General features: G+C 43.9%; 1 protein-coding gene and 1 pseudogene across 9 annotated transcripts; both read left to right on the top strand.

Moving 5' to 3' along the window:
- The first annotated feature begins 280 nt into the window (after positions 1–280).
- Positions 281–19,677, top strand: Cklf (chemokine-like factor). 9 transcript variants are annotated; one of them, XR_015643283.1, is made up of 6 exons: positions 331–523; positions 2,705–2,863; positions 6,821–6,916; positions 8,588–8,682; positions 15,549–15,734; positions 16,587–19,677. XR_015643283.1 is itself a non-coding variant. In XM_087593861.1 (5 exons), the coding sequence occupies exons 1-5, from the start codon at positions 446–448 to the stop codon at positions 13,616–13,618; spliced, it is 441 nt and encodes a 146-aa protein (XP_087449987.1). In that variant the 5' UTR covers positions 331–445; the 3' UTR covers positions 13,619–15,509.
- On the top strand, positions 17,306–18,543 carry LOC147998766 (C-terminal-binding protein 2 pseudogene; annotated as a pseudogene).
- Positions 19,678–21,218: the final 1,541 nt, after the last annotated feature.

Here is a 21,218-nt window from a genome sequence, read left to right as displayed (position 1 = left end):
GGGGCTATACTAATAATCTGGAATGGGCTCTCAAAAAATGCAGAGGAACGACTCGCAGCTCTAGACAAGGTAACCAAGGGAAATCCTAAGGTGGCATTTGAGATGCTTAAATGGTGAGGAGGCCGGGCTGGCTTTCTTGGGTTTACCTCGCCTACTCCAACAGTGCTTCGCCACAGGAAAGCTCCAGGGCAGAGCAGTGGTGGGGTTCTGGCCTGGGTTAGGCAGAGTGGACCTGCGGGGCTCCAAGTCTGCGCTCTAAGAAGTTTAGCGGTAAGTGGGCGGAGCCATTGGGCGGTCCGCGCTAGTGCGCACGCGCGTCTGGACTTAGGTGGACCGAAGTACTGCTGGCCCAGCACCGGCAGTTGAAGTTGTTGCGCGAGTCCTGGAGAGCAATTAACTGAGAAGGCTTGAAAGAGAAGCGTTGACTGTTGGGTCTGTGGGCAAGATGGACTCTCCACAGAAGGTCGTAGACCATCAGCCCTTCTGCCTCAGTCTGAAATGCTTTGTGAAGACGCTGCGGTTGGTGAGGACCCGGGCGGGAACGCAGGGCGGTTGGTGGTCCGGAGTGCTCCGGGGTAGAGAAGACTGGGTTCGGAAGCCTGGAGCGGCATTTGCTCGGCCACCTGGTTTCCAGCCACACCTTTCCAGATGCAAGGCATTGATCAGGGAAGTTGCTCAGTCTGATCAGGGAAGAACCATAGGGTAGAGTGGTTTCCCTTTCAGATGATGTAGCAACACACCCATGGGTCTGTCCGAATACCCTTCACTTATTTTACGAACTTAGTGATAACATACAAGAAAAGGCAGCTGCAGTCCCACCACACAGAAACCATAAAGTTGTTTTGTTTTTTTTTTTTAATTGATGGTCTTTTACTGTAAGTCGGGCATTGGATGTTACGGAACTTAGAGCGGATACAACCCAGAGAGAGGGCAAAGAGGAAACTGCCGGTATTAGGGTTCCAGTCATAACAGGGGCATTGCAGTCTGTTCTTGACAGCACTTTGGAGAAAGGAGATCATCATTAAAGGGTAATATTCTCAGCTACTTAGAGAAGTACAAACTGCCAGGTCCCAAAGAAACCCGGACAGGGCTCACTCTGTACCTGTAGCTCCTCCCAGAATTTCTCACCCCGCCCCTACCCTAAACCTCCCCCCCACCCCCCACCGCTTCTCATTTCCATGAAACTGGCCATTTCAGCCAGGTCTCTTGGTCCCCAGCTCCTCACTTGGTCTCTTGACGGACTCTCCCCCTCTCCCCCTCCCCCTCCCCCTCCCCCTCTCCCCCTCCCCCTCTCCCTCTCTGCCTGTAGCCTCCATCCTATCTACAATAAAACTTTCTCCTCAGCCATACCTGTAAAAGCGGTCAGTCGTACACTCGTTTTTGTTTTTGTTTTGTTTTGTTTTGTTTTTACTCACAAACTACCACACAGTAAAAGGAATGTAAGAAAACTCAGAGAAAAGTAAATCATTTAAAATTTTGGAGAGTTGACATGAGATGGTTAAAAGTTACAAGGGTAACGTCTCCACACAACACAAAGAGTTTATTTTATTGAAGGGATGTCAAAGTCAAATGACCGATAGAGAAGGCAGTATTTCCCAGATGACAGAAGGCACAGATGGCCACTAGTGAGGATGTTGTAAAGGAGATTCAAACTTCAGATGAATGAGTAAATTAATTGCATATGAAACCTTCCCCATACCAGAAATCTGTGGTTCTGAGAAATAGTTCCAAATTATGATTCATATGAGACATTCAGAAAAGTACTCTGGAGCCAAGGGAGAGGTTACCTTTGCTTTATTTATTCAAGAAGGTGTTTTAGTTCCAGAGCACTGAAAGAGGTAGAGAGTTGGGGGAAGTGGGGAAGTTTACGTTTGATATAACTTGGTTTTTGTTCTGTTTTGGTTTGACAGGGTCTCATGCCATGTCTCTGGCTGGTCTTGAGAAATCACAGAGTTCCATCTGTCTCTACCACCCAGATGCTTTTTTTGTAAAAGATCGATTTATTTTATGTGAGAGTGTTTATATGTACCACATGAATGTTCATTACCTTCAAAGGTCAAAAGAGGACATTCGATCTCCTGGCAGCGGAGTTATGGATGGTTGTGAACCACTATGGTATGCTGGAAAACAAATCCAAGTCCTCTGCCAGAACATTATATGCTCTTAACCACTGAGCCATCTCTCCAGCCCCCGATTCTACTTCTCTACACAGTATAAGAGGCTGGACAGTAGCTCAGTGCCACAGCTACTGCCCTTATAGAGAACAGGGTTCTATTCCTGGTACCCATGTTGAGTGGCTCCCAGCCAACTGTAAATCCAGCTCCAGGAGATGGGACACCCTCTTCTGCCCTCTATGAGCACTGCACACCTGAAACATACACATAAATCTTTACACAGTGTGACTATTTAATGTGCTCTAATTTTTAGGCTAGCAGCTGGAAGAAAGAGGAACCAAGAAACAAGTAGACTCCTAACTCACACAATCCTTCCATTTAATCACCAAGACAGGAGTCCCTGAATCATAGAACTTTTGTATTTAGTTACCAAAAATTCTTCAGGAGCCACCCACGGCACAGCACTCACGTACCTGAGACCCTGGGTCCAGGCCCTAGTACCACACAGGCACACACCTTCCCGTAAACCAATTGTTTCTATAGATTAAACTTGCATGACCAACGACTAAGTCTCTGTTTTCTCTTTCTAGGTGGTAACTGTGGCCTCTATGATCTTTTTCATTGTGGCACAAGCCCCTGAACCGTATATCGTTATCACTGGGTTTGAAGTCACCATCATTCTCTTTCTCATAGCCTTATATATGTGCAGTCTTGACAAGACAATGAGATCTTTCTTTTGGCCTTTGCTTGTAAGTGACGAACTTCAACCTTAAAACTTAACTACCTTTCCTGCCATAGGAAGACACTGTAGTCAACGACTTGGTTCTCCTAAATCTTTTAAGGTGATCTCTGCTCACTGCTAAGATCCCCATGTTTTTCTTGAGGAAGATCCTCAGAGATTCGGGGCAGCCATACAACATGAATTCTTTTTATTGTATGGGCTAGTAGGTGTGGCTGAACTTTCCATTTGGAGAATTCTCTTAGGTATGAATGTTCTAAAGAAATTTAGATTTAGTCATGTTAATAAATTAGAGCATGTTCTTAACTTCTGCCCCCCCCCCTTTCTGCTTCTTTCTTTTATTAAATATAGATCCCTTTCTCATACAATGTATTCTGGGTATAGTTTCTCCTCCCTCTGCTGCTCCCACTTCTTAACTCCACTCCCCCTGGATTCACTCCGTTCCTGTCTGTTTCTCATTAGAAAAGAATAGACTTCTAAGAGAAAACAACCAAACATGACAAAATAATACAATAGGATAAAGCAAAGGCTACCCTATGGGAATCGGACATGGCAACTCAACTGGAGGAAAATAGTCCAGAGAGCAGACACAAGAGTCACAAGACCCGCTCATACCATTAGGAATGCTTGCCCCATCAACCGTTCCAGTGGCTACCACAGCTGTCAAAATAGACAAATGGAAATTATCGGGTGGGTCCAAGTGGCCCTTCAGCAAGGGATTGCAAAGTTAGTTCTAGGGAAAACAAAACAAAACAAAACAAAGAACAGCTGAACTTTTTACCTCTCTCTTCTCTCTCAAGTCACATCCCAGTACCTTGTCTCCCCGGGTCTGCCCTATGCACCCCCAATTCTCCATGCCCCCTTTGGCTAAACAGGAAGCTGCCACCTCTTCATCCACTGCACTTGTCATGTCCTCTTGGATTCTGAAGTACTTATATCCAGGCTGCTAACTAAGGAGAGAAGACTTCAGAGCTGTTCTCAACCCAGAAGCATGCTTTTAAATGGTACCTTCTGGAACCATCTTTGGAAGCAAGTGATGAGAATTTCAGATTAGAGGTGTGTAATTCAGTTGGTAGAGTGCTTGCCACACATGAACACAGCCCTCAATTCGATCCCCTCTGCAGCATAAACACACACCTATACTCAACATCTCAGGAGGTAAAGGCAGGAAGATCAGAAGTTGAAAGTCATTCTTGGCTACACAGAGAGATGGAAAGGAACCCTATCCCAAAATAATAACATAATACAAGTCAAAAATAAGCCCAAACTAGAAGTGGTTTAGTTTAAAGAGACCATCTAGACTGTTGTCATAATCCAGCCATAAAATGATGAAGGTATGGACTAAGGTTATAGCTATAGGAGGGAGAAAAGAATTCTCTAATGAGGTTCCTAGTACTCGCAACTGGATACATCTGCTTTCTGCACAATGTCGTCACTGTTACTCTACTGGCTAGTATTTCTACTGCCACTTGTAGATACTGTACCACTGAGCTACATCTCCAGCCCTCTTTTTACTTTTTATTTTGAAATGAGGTCTTATACTGTGTTGCCCAAATTGGCCATGAACTCACTTTGTATCCCAGGCTAGCCTTCAGCTTTCACTCTACCTGTCATAGCTTCCCCAGTGTAAATACTGACCTTGGAGAAGTATTTACCCACCTACTGAGGAAGAACAGGCTAAGGAGCCCAATGGCATCTTTGGGTGGAAATGATAACATCACCAGCTTAGGAAAAGAACGAGAGCTCAGAGAGAATGTAGAGTGAAGAGAAGCAGCCAAGAAAGGCAGGCAAGGGACCAAGGAGGCCCAGTGTCAGTGAATGAAACCATGCAGAAATACTAAAGAATGTCACATAGACAAAAAGAAAAGTACTAAAATATGTAAACCTCACTTCCACCCCTGGCTGTGATCGCAGACAGGCCCTGGTAGGTTCTCTCCAAAGTGGCTTGCCATGACTGGCTGGCAGGTACTAGAAAGGTTGTAAGACCAAGCACAGAAGGAAGACAACTCATAACCAAGAGGCCACAGTGCTCTAATTTCCTGTTTCCTAAGGGAATTCTACAGATAGCAGTAGCAATACTGGGGTCCCTGCAGGTTGAGTAGGAGAGCAATCAGAGGCTCTCGCTAGCGTTAAAGGGCTTTGAGGTTCATTTCAAACTTACTATGAAATCTTCCTTTTTTGTAATTAAATTTGCATCGTGCTTCACAGCATATTTGGAGTTTGGGGCTTTATATTTTTTGTTTTCTGACAGGGTCTCTCACTAGCCCTGGCTGTCCTAGAACTCACTGTGTAGACCAAGATGCCCTTAAACTCCCAGAGAACTGTGTGCTTCTGCCTCCTAAGTGCTGGGGTTAAAGGGCTATGCCTCGGTGCCTGGCTGCATTCTTAGCTTTCCATGAAAAGACAGTGTTCAAAGTTGGCTGTGCAGGCTCACACCTAAGATCTCTGCTTGCAGAAGCCCGAAGCAGGGGGCCTTGGAGCTGGATGCCCATCTGGGCTACAGGATAAGTACAGACCAGCCTGGGCTACAGGATAAGTACAGACCAGCCTGGGCTACAGCCTGAAATCAGGTCTCAAACCCCCAAAATACATAAACAAACATGATATTCTAAACTTCCTCTAGAGAGAGTAGGTATTCAGACATATGCATATCCTTCTCCCCTCCCCCCATCTATGCACTCCCTGGAACACTTTTGTATCAAGCCAATTACAGCTTAACTCATAACTATTCGCAGCTGCAGGCTGGGGTGAGGCCTGCTGGCTTGACGCAAAGTATCCACCCAAGACAAGTCTCACTATCTGCTGCAACTCTTTTCTTTCCTTAAATCAAGCCTCTTTTCTCTTAATTGACTACTTTTCTTCTAGAATCTACAATTTCTTCATCAATTTCTTCCTGCCTGCTTATTGTAAGCATGCATAGACCATTCCATGTTGAGGATGATTTATTTGTCCACAATACACATTAATCTAAAAATGTAAATTGCTCTTGTTAAAATGCTTCCATTTGGAGAAATGATCAGAAGAAACAATTGGCAAACTACTGCATGACAAATGTGGGAGGGGCTTATCCTGGAAATGACTAGTTTAAATGTGTGCTGTTTTCAGTTTAGGGGTGGGGTAGGGATGGGATGTGGTTTCTGTTTGTGTGTTTGTTTTTACTTGGGGTCTCCCTGGGCTGCACTAGCTGGCCTGGGACTCCATGTAGACCAGGCTGACCTCAAAGTTCTGTGTGCTGGAATTAAAGGCATGACCCACCATGCCTGGCCTCATGTTTATTAATGGCATCTTGGAAACAAAGTTATTTGACAGTAAATATTTTTCACATTTCCTTTTATAACAGTTAGCATTCCAGCTCCTAAGGGACCCTCTGTACTCTAAACTTCTCCATAATGATCTATCTTTCCTAAGCAGATGAGTTCTTCCTCTAGCTAAGTGAAACTAATATGTAAATGCTTAAGTAATTAAATGAATTCATGTGTTCTAAGAGGCCAACTAGGTAGATAGTAGAGCAACTATAGGCAGTATTATACTGTAACATTTTAGTTTCCTAAAAGACATTGATGCCTGCAAAATTGAATAAAACACAGCTTAAAAACATGTTTAGGGGTGGGGGTGGTGGCTGGAGATATGGCTCAGCGGTTAAGAGCACTGACTGCTCTTCCAGAGGTCCTGAGTTCAATACCCAGCAACCACTTGGTGGCTCACAACCATCTGTAATGGGATCTGATGCCCTCTTCTGGTGTGTCTGAAGACAGCTACCATGTACTTGTATACGTAAAATAAATTAATGTTTAAAAAAAAAAAAACATGTTTAGGGGCTTGCTCCCACCTTTTATTTTTAAAGCAGGACATATTGGTCTTGTTTTCCCACAGACCCCATGGAACTCCTAACCTAGAGCTCCTCTATGCACTGAGCCCTATTCCTTGTCTTTGACAGCAAGTCGACTTCTCCTTTCTGTGTTCTTAGGATGTTATCAACTCGGTGGTAACAACACTATTCATGCTTATTGTGTCTGTGTCGGCTCTAATACCAGAAACCTCAACAATGATAATGGTTGGAGGGGTAAGTAGAAGGCTTTCATGTTTCTTGCAGTTGGAACAAAATGCAAATTAATTTGGAAATATGACATGATCTTGGACTGGTCTACAGTGCCTACTGGCTCTATAGTGTGTGAGAGAGAATGCATTCCCTGATTAGCCTAAATGGACAGGGTTGCATACTGGAGTCTGCCAAACAAAGGGATTCCTGCATGTTTCTTACAGGGCTTACCAGACTGAGAAGCCGCTAAAATCAGCTACCACCCTTAGCTCTGAAAAACCTGATGTTAAACAAGAAAGGAAGAAGCGTGATCATTTCACAGTTCTCCTTTTGAAAAGATCCCTATCACTGTTAGGTGAGGCAGGATATGCCCACAACTCTTCAGATGCAGTATAACAGAGTTCCTTACTGCAATGGGTATGGTAGGAAACCTTGCAAACCAAGCGTTATTTTGAGTACTGCCTAAAAAGAAGCAAGTCAACCTAGACAGACTTATGCCTGGCAAGCAAGCTCAAAAGGAAGAGTGCAGTGATTTTGCTGTACCTCTACCTGGTTTTCTCCTGAGATTTGGTCATCTGACTTTCCTAGGCTCTAATCTATAGAGCTGATTTGGAAGTGTCTTCCTTCCTACTTTCTTGTTCTTCCTTAGCAAGGGCCAAATAGAACTGATGGTGCTCTGCCATGACTGTCGGAACCCTAGATTTCAACTCCTGTAGGCACTAAGCAACTTCAGGAGAGATTATCAAAGTTTTCTAGATAGGAGGTATGTCTGAGTCAGTCTAAAGATGGTTCTGTCTATTTGCTTAAAAGATGAGTCATAGGATTCAAATTCATTTACTTTTCTGTTTTCTCACTCATTGCTTAAACGGAGACAAAGTAGAGTTGTTCCCCAGCAGAGTGGCCAGGAGCCATGTGGCTACTAAGCAGAAGGAATGGGGTTAGTGTGGGTTGAGATAAGTTCTGACTATAAAATACACATTTAATTTCAAAGGCTTTATTTTCTCCCCAAAAGAACATAGACTATTTCATACATAACTTTTATTCTAGCAATGCTCTGTAAAGGGAATGCCGCCCAGCCCAGAAGAGAGGGAACAGATACTTCTCACTGGCAGTGGAACTGCAGTTCGCTCACTTTCCCTTCAGCTCAATTCTGTTTTCCTCAGACCTGTTTAGACTCCTCTGCCTTACACGGATGGTGCCCAGCCTCTGAAAGTTCACTCTGGAGCATCTTATCACTCCACTTCTACAAAAGTTGTATCCCAAGTATGGTCCCCAGGACTTAATCTTGAGCAGCTGCCAGCACCAGACAAGTTTGGTGATAGAAAAAGCAAAGAGCCGACCACTGGAGAGAGAAATGTGGGGTGATAGCTAAATATGGTCAGTAGGGCTTTAAAACACACACACACACACACACACACACACACACACACACACACACACACGCCAGAGCAAATCAAGGAGAGGCAACTTGCATTCCACCTCAGGGGTAGTGAGTTCTGCTCACTGTGCTTCTCTTTTCCTTTACTGCGGGTGGGTGTGGGGGAAACTTAGCAAAGCTCTCTAATGTTACTTCCCACTTTAGAGTTGGCCGGTAGCACAGAAAGCAAGCTCCCTACCCTGACAGGAAAGGAACCCAATGGGCAGATCACTGAGAATTTGCATGGCAGAAACTGATGACAGTGTCTCTGTTTGCAGGTGTTTGGTTTCCTGACAGTAATATGTACTGTTGCTGATTGTGCCCTTATGTGCCAGAAACTCCGGTTTCGTCCACATGGACCTTATCAGAACAGGTCTGCTACTGATGTAGATGACAGTTAATTTTATACTCATTTTTACTAGTTATTAAATTCTTTATACTTCCATATATGTTCTGTAGGTCTCATTTCAATGTGAGTGCCGGCTAGTTTCATGTCGATTTGACCCAAGCTAGAGCTCTTTGGGGAAAGGGTCCCAGTGGGAGGGTGTCCTGAGGCACAGGAACTCAGAAACCACATAGCTCTGCAAAGAAGCCCTCTCAACAGAGGAAATTCCCAGCTGAGCTCAGGACCCTTGACTTCTCCTTTCCTCTCTTCATTGCTTCTTTCCTTCTTGGCTCCTTCCAAGGAGAGAGTCACATCGAAAAGAAAATCTAATGAAAGACATTCATTGGGGGGACCGTGGTGTGTAAATGTGAATCCGGGGTTAACTGCTGGACTGGGTAGCATGGAATGGGACAAAGGGGCAGTCTTTATATAGGATCTCTGAGCTTCTCTGGGCAAATTCAAGTCCTGAGTTTGGGGAACTCAGGGATTGATAGGTTTTCCTGTTCAGAGATTGGTGGCTTTTTTTTCACCCCCTTTTCCCTGCATCCAGGCCATGGGTTAGGGTGGAAAGTCCTTCCTGGCCTCAGCTGTCTTTGCCAAGGTGCCATCTCCATGGGCCGTCTGGGGGGGCGTGGTTAATGGTGGAGAAGGAGTGCTGCAGAGGCAAGAAAGGAGATTTACAACCATGGACAGCTCCTAGGATGGCTGCAGGCTGAGGAGATATAATGGTGCCTCAATTTTACCTGGGGGCGCCATTTTGTACATCTCTTGTGGGATGTTTTACTGCAGCGGTCATAGACTGAGATGGGATGACCTCTGCTTTCATGCATTTTGCATCATGCCGCATAGACATTACACATACCTCCCAAATCTCCAGAACCCCGATTCTCTGGGTTGGCTGGCAGCAGCTCCTGTGGATGTAGTTGCTGGATCTTGAGTTTTCAGGCTAGGCAAGGCACCTTTTCCACACAAGGACAGAAGACTGCTTGCTAGGCTAGGCAGCAGCCATGAAAAACAGGTGCACACGGGACAGGCTGCCAGCAGCTGTTGAAGCCAGTTCCACAGAGGACCATCGCCCTGTGATCACCCATCAGACTGGAGGGGCAGGGCCAGCCTGACATAATCAGGCTTGGAACCCACCATGAATCCTGCATCTACCAGGCATGAGTGCAGGAATGGGTCCAAGTGTGACTCCAGCCACTCTTCTTCACAATCGAGTCTGGGATGCTTCCTCACCTTCACAGTCACAGGTGTCTGTTGCCTCTGCTGCACCTCACCAGGGACCTTCAGTACTGGGAACACCAACCAGCCAGGGATCTTCAGTACTCACCACACTATCTAGTAAGTCCATGCAGTCAGTGCACAGAGATCACATTACCGACAAATTACCAAAGAAACACATCCAACATGAGAAAGTGACGCCGCCTCAACGATCCAGGGTACTTACAACCATCAAAAGACAAACTGAGAGCACAGACAAGGTGATTGAATCCAGAGACTGCTTCAAGCATTTTTGCTGCTCAGCCAATGGGATGTTGAAGGTCTTGAGGATGGTGAACAGAAGCTTCCAGCTGATTGGCTGGGTGGAGGGAGGGTAGGTGGCCTTGGGAGTTGAGCACAAAGCTGTTGCTTGAGCAAAGTCTCCACTGTTCCCTATGCCACAGTTTGCTGTTCCCTTTCTTGTCCCCACACTTTTTGTTTTTGAGACAGAGTATCCCGGGCTGGCCTGGAACTCACTATGTAGACCAGGTAAGACTTGAACTCAGACCTGCCTGCATCTGCCTCTAGAACTAAATACTGATCTGCCACACCCAGTATTACACATCAATCCTCAGGACTACAGGGTCCCCTGTCCTCCTCCTCTTAGGATTTCCCCCTGACAAATGAAAGTAGGAAAACAATGAGTAATGACAGAGTTGTAAAGTAGCAAGCACAACCAATAAGAACCACCATCCAGAAGAACTAGTCAAGCAATACATGAGAGGCAAGAATCCAGGACAAAGGGAAGAGAGAGAGGGCAGCCATTTAAAGTCAGAATGAGGGAGTGAGTGCTCCTAACCATCCCTGACAGTGAAGGGACCTGAGATGGGACACAAACCACCTGGGAGGGAAAGTTTCAGGATCCAAACTGAACCCAAAATAGAGAGATTCAAAGGGAACAACGTGAAAAACAAAGGAAAAGCAAGGGGCCTGTAAGGTGGCCAAGTGTGGAAACTGCTAGAGCCATGTCCAAACACCAGACTGCAATCCCCAGAACTACTAAGGCAGAAGGAGAGAAGCATCCCCTGCAATTATTGTCTGACCTCCACATGCACCCTCTCCAGCAACCATCTCCTCAAACATAAACAAATGGGGTTTAGCTTGTCATTTTAATTCTGAAAGGATCCTTCCCTAAAGTATTTCTTAAACAGTGAATCATAAGACCGAGGGTTGATTTCAGGGTCAGCCCTTTCAAAGCAAAAGATATTCTGATGACGCTCCAGCTGTTTACACAAACACACAGACACACACACACACACACACACACACACACACATTTGGGGAAGATTTGCTTTTCTGAAGACTGAATCCACTTGCATTTGTCAAAAAAAAACAAAAAAAAAAAAAAAAAAAAAACCTCTACCATTGAGCTAGGACCCCATCCCCTTTTTGAGTAATTATTTTATAGTCAGTAGAACACTGACATTGAAACCTGATCAGGTTTAGAAAAAGGAAACAAAATAGAGATCTCACAGAACCAAAGCAAAGATTAATATACAAGATGATTAGCAAGTGTGAGATCACAGGATGGATCCCAGAACGGGAAAAAATGTTACCATATTAAAAAAATTCATCTTTACTTTTAAAACATATATCACACAGAGGAAAGCAAGGGTGATTTCCTATTAGAGCTCTTAAAATAATCCACATATTATAAGTGAAATGTTCTGAGATTAAATCAGTGTTTGAGAACATGTGCAAAACATGAACATTTCTTTCTGATTCCCAGGAAGGAGGAAGAGGAGGAAGAGAGAGCTGGAAAATAAGAATTGAGATTTCATTGCCGTTCTAAAACTAAACATCTTTACCCCAGAATCAGCAAGCTCTTTAGTTAGGGTATCACACGTGTTCTTATTCACGTGACAAAGAGAAAGGTGTCTGCCATGTTAGTGAGTACTCTTCCTGGTGACCATCACTCCAGAATCCCTCATCATGATGCAGGAAAGGAAGTGAGACTATCTGAAGAGAGGCAAGGTCTATTTCCTTTCACTGGCACAATCACAAGTCTTAAATCCACTAGGAGATCACATAGAGAAAAATAACTTAGCTGGGTGGCAATCAAATTAATAAATAAAAAGCTTTCCTATAATCAACTGACATGTAGGAAGCCAAGCCAATGACGAACACCTCGATTAAATTCCAGCATTCAGGAGACAGAGGCAGACAGATCTCTGTGAGTTCAAAACCACCATGGTCTACATAGTGAGTTCCAGGACAACCCAGGACATAGTGAGACCCTCTTTCTAAAACAAAATAAAACAAGCAAAATAAAAAGTAAGGAAATGTTTCTCTTCACTACAGTCATCAAAATGACCCATAGTTAGCAAAGAAGTAAAAATAAAAACCAATAAGAAGAAAACTTCAAAACCTTACCTGGGGAGAAAACACACTAAAATAACAATTTGTTATTGATTAAAAGTTAGCTGAAATGCTAATGAAATGCCAACAGGTTTAATGTAGGGACACAACCAAGATACACATGGGTGTCACAAACAGTCCAAGATGAAAAATGAGAGTTCTGGATCCAACAGGAGCACTAGTGAGCCACCCTACCATTTGCAAAGCCCTCTGGAGGCTGGAGCAATGGCTCAGCACTTAAACTGGAATCAGGTTTCAGCAGAGGTGGCTCACAATCCCCTTTAAGTGTACCTGCAGGAGTCTGACAGCCTTCTCTGGCCTCTGTGAACACACACATGTGTGCACACATACAACTTTAAAAAGAAAAGCACTTTAAAATTTAAAAAAAAAAGGAATGAGAGAACAGAGTGGAAAGAGATACTAACACATCTCAGAATTTAGTAGATGACAAAGATTGAGTTCTTTGTCCATTAGGCGACATCCAAGAATCTCGCAGGGACTGACTGAGATAATCAGCTGTTCAGACAAAGAAAACTGGGGTTCTACCTCAGTGTTCTGATCAAAATCAGCATCTCTTTACTTCTATATTTACGGGTAGATTTTCTCCTAGAAATACAGACCAGTAGTAGTGATCTCTCCTCAGGAGACAGACTTGCTAGGAGTGGTGGCCCTCACCTCTAATCCCAGCACTTAAAGCAGGCAGCTCTCTGCGAGACTTCGGTTCCCTCTGAGAATCCAGAAGGCAGTCCAGGTCTCTTGGAAATGGAGTTATAGTCGATTGAGAGCCAGCATACGAGTGCCAAGAACCCAACCAAGTCCTCTGCAAGAAGCACCAATTGCTATTTCCCACTGAGCCATCTCTCCAGCCCCACCTATCTCTCTATTTTTTATTTTGAGATAATATTTGAGCCTGTTGGATTGCAGTGTCCAGCTTCAATATGATAGTTTCTGCTTCATCTTATATTTCATTCTGTCATGTTTGGTTGTTTTCTCTTAGAAGTCTGTTCTTTTCTAAAGAGATACAGAAAGGGAGTGGTTCCAGGGGAGAGGAACTTGGGAGCTGTAGAGGAAGGCTAAACCAAGGATCTATTTTCAATAACAGAATAAAATAGCTAAATAAATAAATAAATAAATAAATAAATAAATAAATGGGCAAAGTTAAGAACATGCTCTAATTTATTAACACGATTGAAAATGTAAATTTCTTTAGAACATTGTTAGCTTTCAGACAATTCTGCTAAGCTCTTCTGTGGCACCTAGCAACAGCCTAGTCATCATCTGCCTCTCCACCAGGTACACCGGATGAGTCAGGTGTGAGCAAGCCAGGTGCAAGCCAGGGACAATCCAGGAACAAGCCAGGTGCAGCAGCAGCAGCAGCAGCAGCAGCAGCACAGCAGCAGCAGCATATGAGAAGACTGTTTGATGCTCTTAACTCTTCCTCCTCTTTCTCTGTTCCCACGGGATCTTGGCCAGCCTCTCTTCCTCTCTAATCCTTTCTGTCCTTCTCTGCCCTCATGGCTCTGTTCACTTCTGGAGTTCTCCACTCACAGACCAATTGGAGAGTTTTCCCTTCTGGTCAGCAAAAGGGCTTCCCTGGAGGCCTCATTCTTCTACTGATTGCGCTCTCTCTCTCTCTCTCTCTCTCTCTCTCTCTCTCTCTCTCTCTCTCTCTCTCTCTCTCTCTGAAAACCTGGCACCAGGTGTGCCCTGTCTGCTCGGGTATCTGTCCTGGTCTCTCTTCATTCTTGTGATGTACTAGGAACAGCATACCATGTGGAGACACCTCAGAAGCCCGAGGCAGCTCCAGAGTGGAGACATGTCAGTAGCCCATGGCAGTTCTTTGTAAAAGAAGTTGTTCCCATTTCTCCTAACCTTAGCCCTGGACAACAGCTGTATAGAGTTCATTTGTGCATGGACTGCTTTCCAATTGGCCTTAGTGTGCATAATTATTCTATTATATCTGACTTTCCTACTTCCTTCTCCTTCTGCTCTGGTGAATTCTGTGGAACTAGATGTTCACTGATGTAAAGATTCTTAAACAATTAAAAATTGAGGCATAGGGGCACAGCACAGCACAGTCCTAATGGCCCAGGTGCATGCCATGTGCTCTCATCTTGGAAACAATGTAATAACTACACAATGGTAGTTCCAGATTAATGTTTGACTTGCAAAGAAAGTTTGAAGAAATCATGTATAGAAATATTAGAAAATGAAACAGAGCCACCTACTACTAGATTCATACAGGATCCATTACCAGAAAGTGAAGGAACTTACTGGAATCATGAAAAAGCATTAGTACAAGGGACATAGTCATGGAATAAGGAAAAATGGAATAAGGGAACACAAACATGAAACACTAATTCAGAAAGGAAAAACTATTGAAGTTATGAAATGAGTTTTAACAATATTTGAGAGTAGTTCCTGGTCTCCTTTGGATATTTACAAATAAGAAAGTATAGAATGCATAAATTTTATATTAGTAAAACTAATTCACAACACTGGGACTCTGAGGAGAGTCATTGTGTGCAGTGTGCAGAAGCAGGAAGCTAGCAGAACTGGTGAGTTAAGGGTTAACTTGACTCCTTCTGGCCACAGTCCGGCAGCTTTGTCATTTATCATTAGAGCTTCACAGGAAAATGCAAGTAGCAGCTTTGTCATTTATCATTAGAGCTTCACAGGAAAATGCAAGTAGCTGACCTCAGAGCTCTGAGTTCTGCAGCATAATAAGTCAAAAGTTTAAATAATGATAAGTTTGCAATTATTATTTTTGCCACAGGCCTAGGAATAGGAGAAGCTTGAAACTTTGGGGAACAACTGTAATTCTTAGTTCTTTGTGGGATATGGTAATTCTTTTGAATTTGCTCTGGCAATGATTATACAATGTCTTTTTTCTGCCTGCTTTTGGAGTTAACAAAGACTAGGGAAAGTTAAAGACAATGAGAGAGTGTGAGGAAAGGGAATGTGAGGTGTGCATGGAGAGTGAGCGTGGTGTGAGTGAGAGAAAATAAGTGTGTGAGAAGAGTGTGTGGAGTGTGTGGAAGAAGACCACACAAGTGTATGAGTGAGAGAAAGGGAGTGAACAAGAGAGAGCACAACCTCCAGCCCAACGAGGGAGGGGGGAGCAAAAGTGCATGCAGCTTCAAGCTGGGGGGCCCGGGGGGCTTTAAACCTTGAAAAATGCCTGTCAGCTTATATGGAAAAGTTGTCTGTGTAGTTATTATACATACGCCTTCCAGATATCCCTGCTTCCAGTTTAGAACTCTGATCCTATGTCGAGGCTGGACCCGGCAGTGATGACCTGACTGGACAGCTTGTACCAACTCGTTCTAGTCCTTCCTACCTGTGTTCTTAGATGCCTTCAGCTCAAGCTGGTGAATCCTTCCAGCCCATGGGAACTGCGTACAGTTATTGCCAACAATCCGGTAAACGGAACGAAAGTCACCATTCTGTATTTCTCTTTTTTCTAAGCCATGTTTCTTCCTGCCTGGTAACCCTCCCACATCTAGTCTATAACTTAAAACAGATTAGGGCAGGGTTGGGGATTTAGCTCAGTGGTAGAGCACTTGCCTAGCAAGCACAAGGCCCTAGGTTCGGTCCCCAGCTCCGAAAAAAAAAAAAACACAGATTAGGGCAGGGTAGGGCATATACCTGTTCCCACCAACAGCTATTCCTAAATCTAGCCGCTAATCTCCTAAATTAAATGGATCATTTGTGAATTTGATTCCAAATTCTACCTACACTCCTATTCCGTGGCACTGGCTCTTGACCTGCCCATGTGGACCTGTGTGCCCCTTCCTGCTCCTCCCTGACCCGCCCTGACCCGACCCGCCCCCGCCCCTCCCCGCCCCTCCCCCTACCTCCCTGCAGCTGACCAGCATCAATAGTGCTGTCTTCATTCAGAAACTAAGATTAGGACTGGAGAGATGGCTCAGCAGTTAAGAGCACCTGACTGCTCTTCCAGAGGTCATGAGTTCAATTCCCAGCAACCACATGGTGGCTCACAACCATCTGTAAAGAGATCTGATGCCCTCTTCTGGTGTATCTGAAGACAGCTACAGTGTACTTATATATAATAAATGAATAAATTAAAAAAAATTTTAAAAAAAGAAACTAAAATTACTGATTTCCAGATTCTCACTGACACACACAGATGATTCTCTGCTCTACACTTAAAAGTTCTATTCCCCCACTCCTAAAAACCTATCTCTGACTTCTTTGCATATTCTAAAAAGAAGTATGTCTTAAGATTGACTATGCTGGCCTTCCTCCTGTAGCTTGCCTCTCACCAGCTGGCTTCCATGGCCAGGAGGGAGCTGCTGGGTGACATGAGACGCCGTGGTGAGGAGGACACTCAAGTGGGCCCCCACCTTCAACTCAGCTGAGTCAGCACAGCCCTTGAAGCCTCCGTGTGAGAATCCATCTTGATGGGTTCTGAACTGTGAAAGTCATTCTCCTCAGTCCCAGCACAACCTGGCTTCAAGGCCTCCCCTCCAGATGTTTTCGGAACCTTGCCATATAAGAAAAACCAAGAGTGGGTCTTACTTTGATTTGTTTGCAAGTAGTTATGCACAAAGGCAGGAGGAACAAAAATGCGTGCTGGAGGTGATTGCTCAAGGCTGCCAGGGGGTAATTTATGGAATTTTGCTGACGATCCTTGTTTAAAGGAATTCCCTGTGAGATTTATGAAACCCTTCCAATTTCTTATCTTTCAAGCAAGGGCTTCATTGCTGTAAATGGTGGTGAACCGATGAAGCTGCGCCTCCTGAAAAATCAGCCCATCGCATGAGCTGTAGAGTTTGTGAACACATTTATATTGGGTCCATAGTGGTGCAATGCACACAGACTCCTGTGAGTTCCCCTAAGTTCTTAGCAGACTGTTTTGCCTTTTGAATCAGAGAGTTGCAAAGTTCAATAAAGAATGGCCCTTGTAGATAAGCACAAAATCAAGCAGCAATGATTGGACAGGGTTTGTGAAGGTATCCGCCCCCAGATCATGAACAACCTCCTGTACCCCCGCCCCCTAGTGGCACTGATGGAGACTGCACTGTGGAAATGCCCATCCTGAAGGACCTGGCCACTGTCTCCTCCTGCAATGCACAGTCCACTCAAGAAATCCATGAGGTGGTGTTGAATGAGGCTGCAGGTGTCATGATGTACCACACTATCACCCTCACCCGGGAAGACTTGGAGAAGTTCAAGGCCCTGAGAGTTATTGCTGAATTGATAGTGACTAAGACAACGTGGACATCCAGGCTGTTGGCGACCTCGGGATCGCCATGTGCAACATCCCATCTGCTGTGGTGGAGGAGAGAGCAGATTCGACAGTCTGCCACATCCTCAATCTGTATCAGTGGAACACATGGCTGTACCAGGCCCTACGAGAAGGCACAAAGGTACGAAGTGTGGAACAGATCCAGGAGGTTGCCTCGGGAGCTGCTCGGATCCGAGGGGAAACATTGGGCCTCATTGGCTTTGGTCGCACTGGGCAGGCAGTTACTGTTCAAGACAAGGCCTATGTATTCAGCATCATATTTTATGACCTCTACTTACAGGATGGGGTAGAGCGGTCTCTGGGCGTGCAAAGGGTCTACACCCTGCAGGACTTGCTGTACCAGAGTGACTGTGTCTCCTTGCACTGCAATCTGAACGAGCACAACCACCAACCTCATCAATGACTTCACTACCAAGCAGACGAGGCAAGGAACATTCCTTGTGAATGCAGCCCGAGATGGCCTGGTAGATGAGAAAACCTTAGCTCCGGCCCTCAAAGAGGGTAAGATACAAGGAGCTGCTCTAGATGTACATGAGTCTGAGCCCTTCAGCTTTGCTCAGGGCCCATTGAAGGATGCTCCAAATCTCATCTGCACACCACACACAGCCTGGTACAGAGAACAAGCATCACTAGAAATGAGGGAAGCAGATGCCCCCAAGATCCGTCGAACAATCACAGGTCCCAGAAAGTTTACAAAACTGTCAACAAAGAAGTCTTCGTTTACTTCAGCTTCTAGGTCAGTCATTAACCAGCAAACAATTCATCCTGAGCTCAGTGGTGCCACATACAGGTGTCCACCAGGCATTGTAGGTGTGGCTTGAGGAGAGCTTCCTCCAGCTATGGAAGGAATCATCCCTGTGACTCACAACCTCCCCATAGTGGCCCACCCTTCTCAAGCTCCCCCCTTCAACCAGCCCACAAAACACGGGGACAATCGAGAGCACTCCAATGAGCAATAGCAGAGAAAGCCTGAAGGTCCATTCAGAGAAACTTGGGACCGAGAGACAGTAGAAAATGGATGAATTTGATGGTCTTTTAAACTGATCCTGGACATCAATGATACTGCAGTGTTAAAGCTTCAAAAGCTAGAAAAACAAGATGGTATCTGCTTCCAGAAGTGTAGAAAGACTAGGATGTGATTATTAATGACCAAACTTCTGTTAGTGTGTGTTAAGTTTTTCATCTGTGCATCAAATTACAAAGAATAGAGCTTCTCCTTTATCAATCCCTGGGCACAGCAGTTCCTGGGCAGCTTGCTGTAGAATGTTGCATCAAGAGCTCCGAATATCAATAAAAAATTGAGAGGAAATCCCCATCAAGGCTAGTCCCTTTGGTCTCCAGGGGCTGGTGCCTCCTTTGCTGATAGGAAGATTAAAATTAAGACAAGATGGGGAGGACATTGTTTGCCGGTGTAGACATCTCTGCGCACAGGATTGAAGAAGCAAAAGCTCCTGTACAGAAGGCTTCACATCTGAGCAGTGAAGTCAGTTGTGAGTTCAGTAAAACCCTCTGATAATACAAAAAGGAAAAGAACAAAAGAAAAAAGTATTAAGTTTCACAAGCTGTTTGTACTCAAATATATTTTCTCAGTTTCAGCTCCTCAGCTATTTTATTGAGTGGAAAGTCTTGGAGAAGAAGGGTTCAAGAAGAATACTGTTGTATTTCCTTATGTCTCGGGAAACACTTTTTATGGTAACTTGTCAGATTGTCTATGAACAAATCCACTTTTTTAGACATTGATTAAATTCTTTTCTTCATGTGATATTTTACACAAGAACACTTCAGACATGCCATTAGCTGTGACTGATTTTAACAAATCCTATTAGATTTGTATCAGCTAGTTACATGTTCTATTCATAGTCTTGTGAATCATTGCCTTTTTTGTTTTTAAAGATGGCCTATTTTGAGCCTTTGTATAGGTACATTCCTGTTTTTGTGACAAAAGAAAAACTTTCAAACTGTCCCAAACAGAAAAATAATGGCTATAGAAGTATGTCTTGTTTTAGTGTGAGTTTCCATTACTGTATTTGTTTATAGTAAAGGTGGACATTAGCATTCAGTGCAGTTTTCAATAAAAAGTAATGAAAACTTCTTTTAAGTCCTGACATTTAAGTATATCTCACCTATGTAAAAGCTGGGATATCATCACACTGTCAGTCAGCCAGCTTCCAACTCTTGTGGTACTAGTAGTGTCTGACGTCACAGAAGTCCAAACTAGGCAGGCTATCCTGAAGATGAGGCAGTGCTTTAAGGTGAAGTCAGTTCCAGAAACAAAACTGGTTTATTTTAGAATTTTGATTTAATATGCCCAAATGTAGTAGGATGTGAACTCTTTTTGTTTGGGGGAGAGGGAGGGGGATAACCTGAGCTAATATTTACAAAGTGACCACAGACTGAAGACTTCCACTTGTACTTACCTTCTAAAGTAGCATTCAATGCTTTTAAGTCTCACAATTCCAAGGTTCAAGAGAGAACAAAGTGTCTTACAAGGTAAGCCTGCCTGGCTGCCACCTTTGCAGGAGGGTGGGCCCCCTTAACTGCTCTATAAAATGAACTCACATGGAGAGCTCACATGAAGAATGCTACCTTCACAATCACAGATCTTGTCAGTGACTGTGAAAAAGAGGCCCCAACCATCTACATGCCAGTATTTTACTTAACATTTGCTATATCTAGCAAAGTAAACCTAATGGTCAGAAACAGAAAGTCAGATCTGAATCCCTGGTGTACCTAGGTTTTGTTTAATTAGATTGCAGGTGCTTAAACAGTCCTTTAGAAAGGATTATATATAAATTGACTCCAAAGAACAACATCAGAATAAAAACAAAGTACTGGTTTCACCCTAGAAAAAGAACCATGTAGTTATAAAACTATTACTGGTCCAGTCCATCTAAAGATACCTACACCTGCCACCCAGCCATGTATAATCTTTGACAAAGGACAGCATCACATTTTCTTGGGACAATAATTTATAGCTGTTGGCTTAGCTCAAGAGCTTAACATAGCATTGACTTCCCAAAAATGTTGGCCTTTTCCCAGCCAGCAGTCTGCTATAGAAACTAATGAAAGCACCATTCTTAAGAGTCCAAAAAATGAAGCCTTCTTTAATTCTTTCCCACAGGGAAGAATGGGTACCTATCTTACATGTGGTCAGGGTCGCTGGTCATAAATAAATAATAAATAAATAAATAAATAAATAAACAAACAAACAAACAAACAAACTGGGGAAAGAACACTCAAGAAACTACAATATGCAGAACAAGGTTCAGTCCTGAGCCCAACTCTGTACCACAAGGTTTGGGTACAACATAGATGTACGGAGAGACTAGTTTTTCCCTCTCAGCTCTTTGTGGCTTTCTTGGGAGGAAGGCTTTGCTTAACTGGAACTGCCTTCTAAAAAATCAACTCTACACATGGAGATCAGTACTCTAGACCCTATGGATGCTAAATGCTTAGAGCAGCAGCCTTCTATTGACTTTGTTATTATTCACTGACAAAAATGAAAATGAGACAGTTTGTAGAAAAATATTAACTACTGGAACAGTAACATTTACCAGTATAGTTATCACAACTAATTTATATGGAGTCACCTAACTTTGAAAATTACTTCCTGGTTTTAGCATGCAGCATAAAT

This window comes from Rattus norvegicus, chromosome 19 (genome assembly GCF_021556685.1).
Source record: "Rattus norvegicus strain SHRSP/BbbUtx chromosome 19, alternate assembly SHRSP_T2T, whole genome shotgun sequence".
NCBI classification, from domain to species: Eukaryota; Metazoa; Chordata; class Mammalia; order Rodentia; family Muridae; genus Rattus; species Rattus norvegicus.
This window is presented reverse-complemented; position numbering and strand designations above follow the sequence as displayed.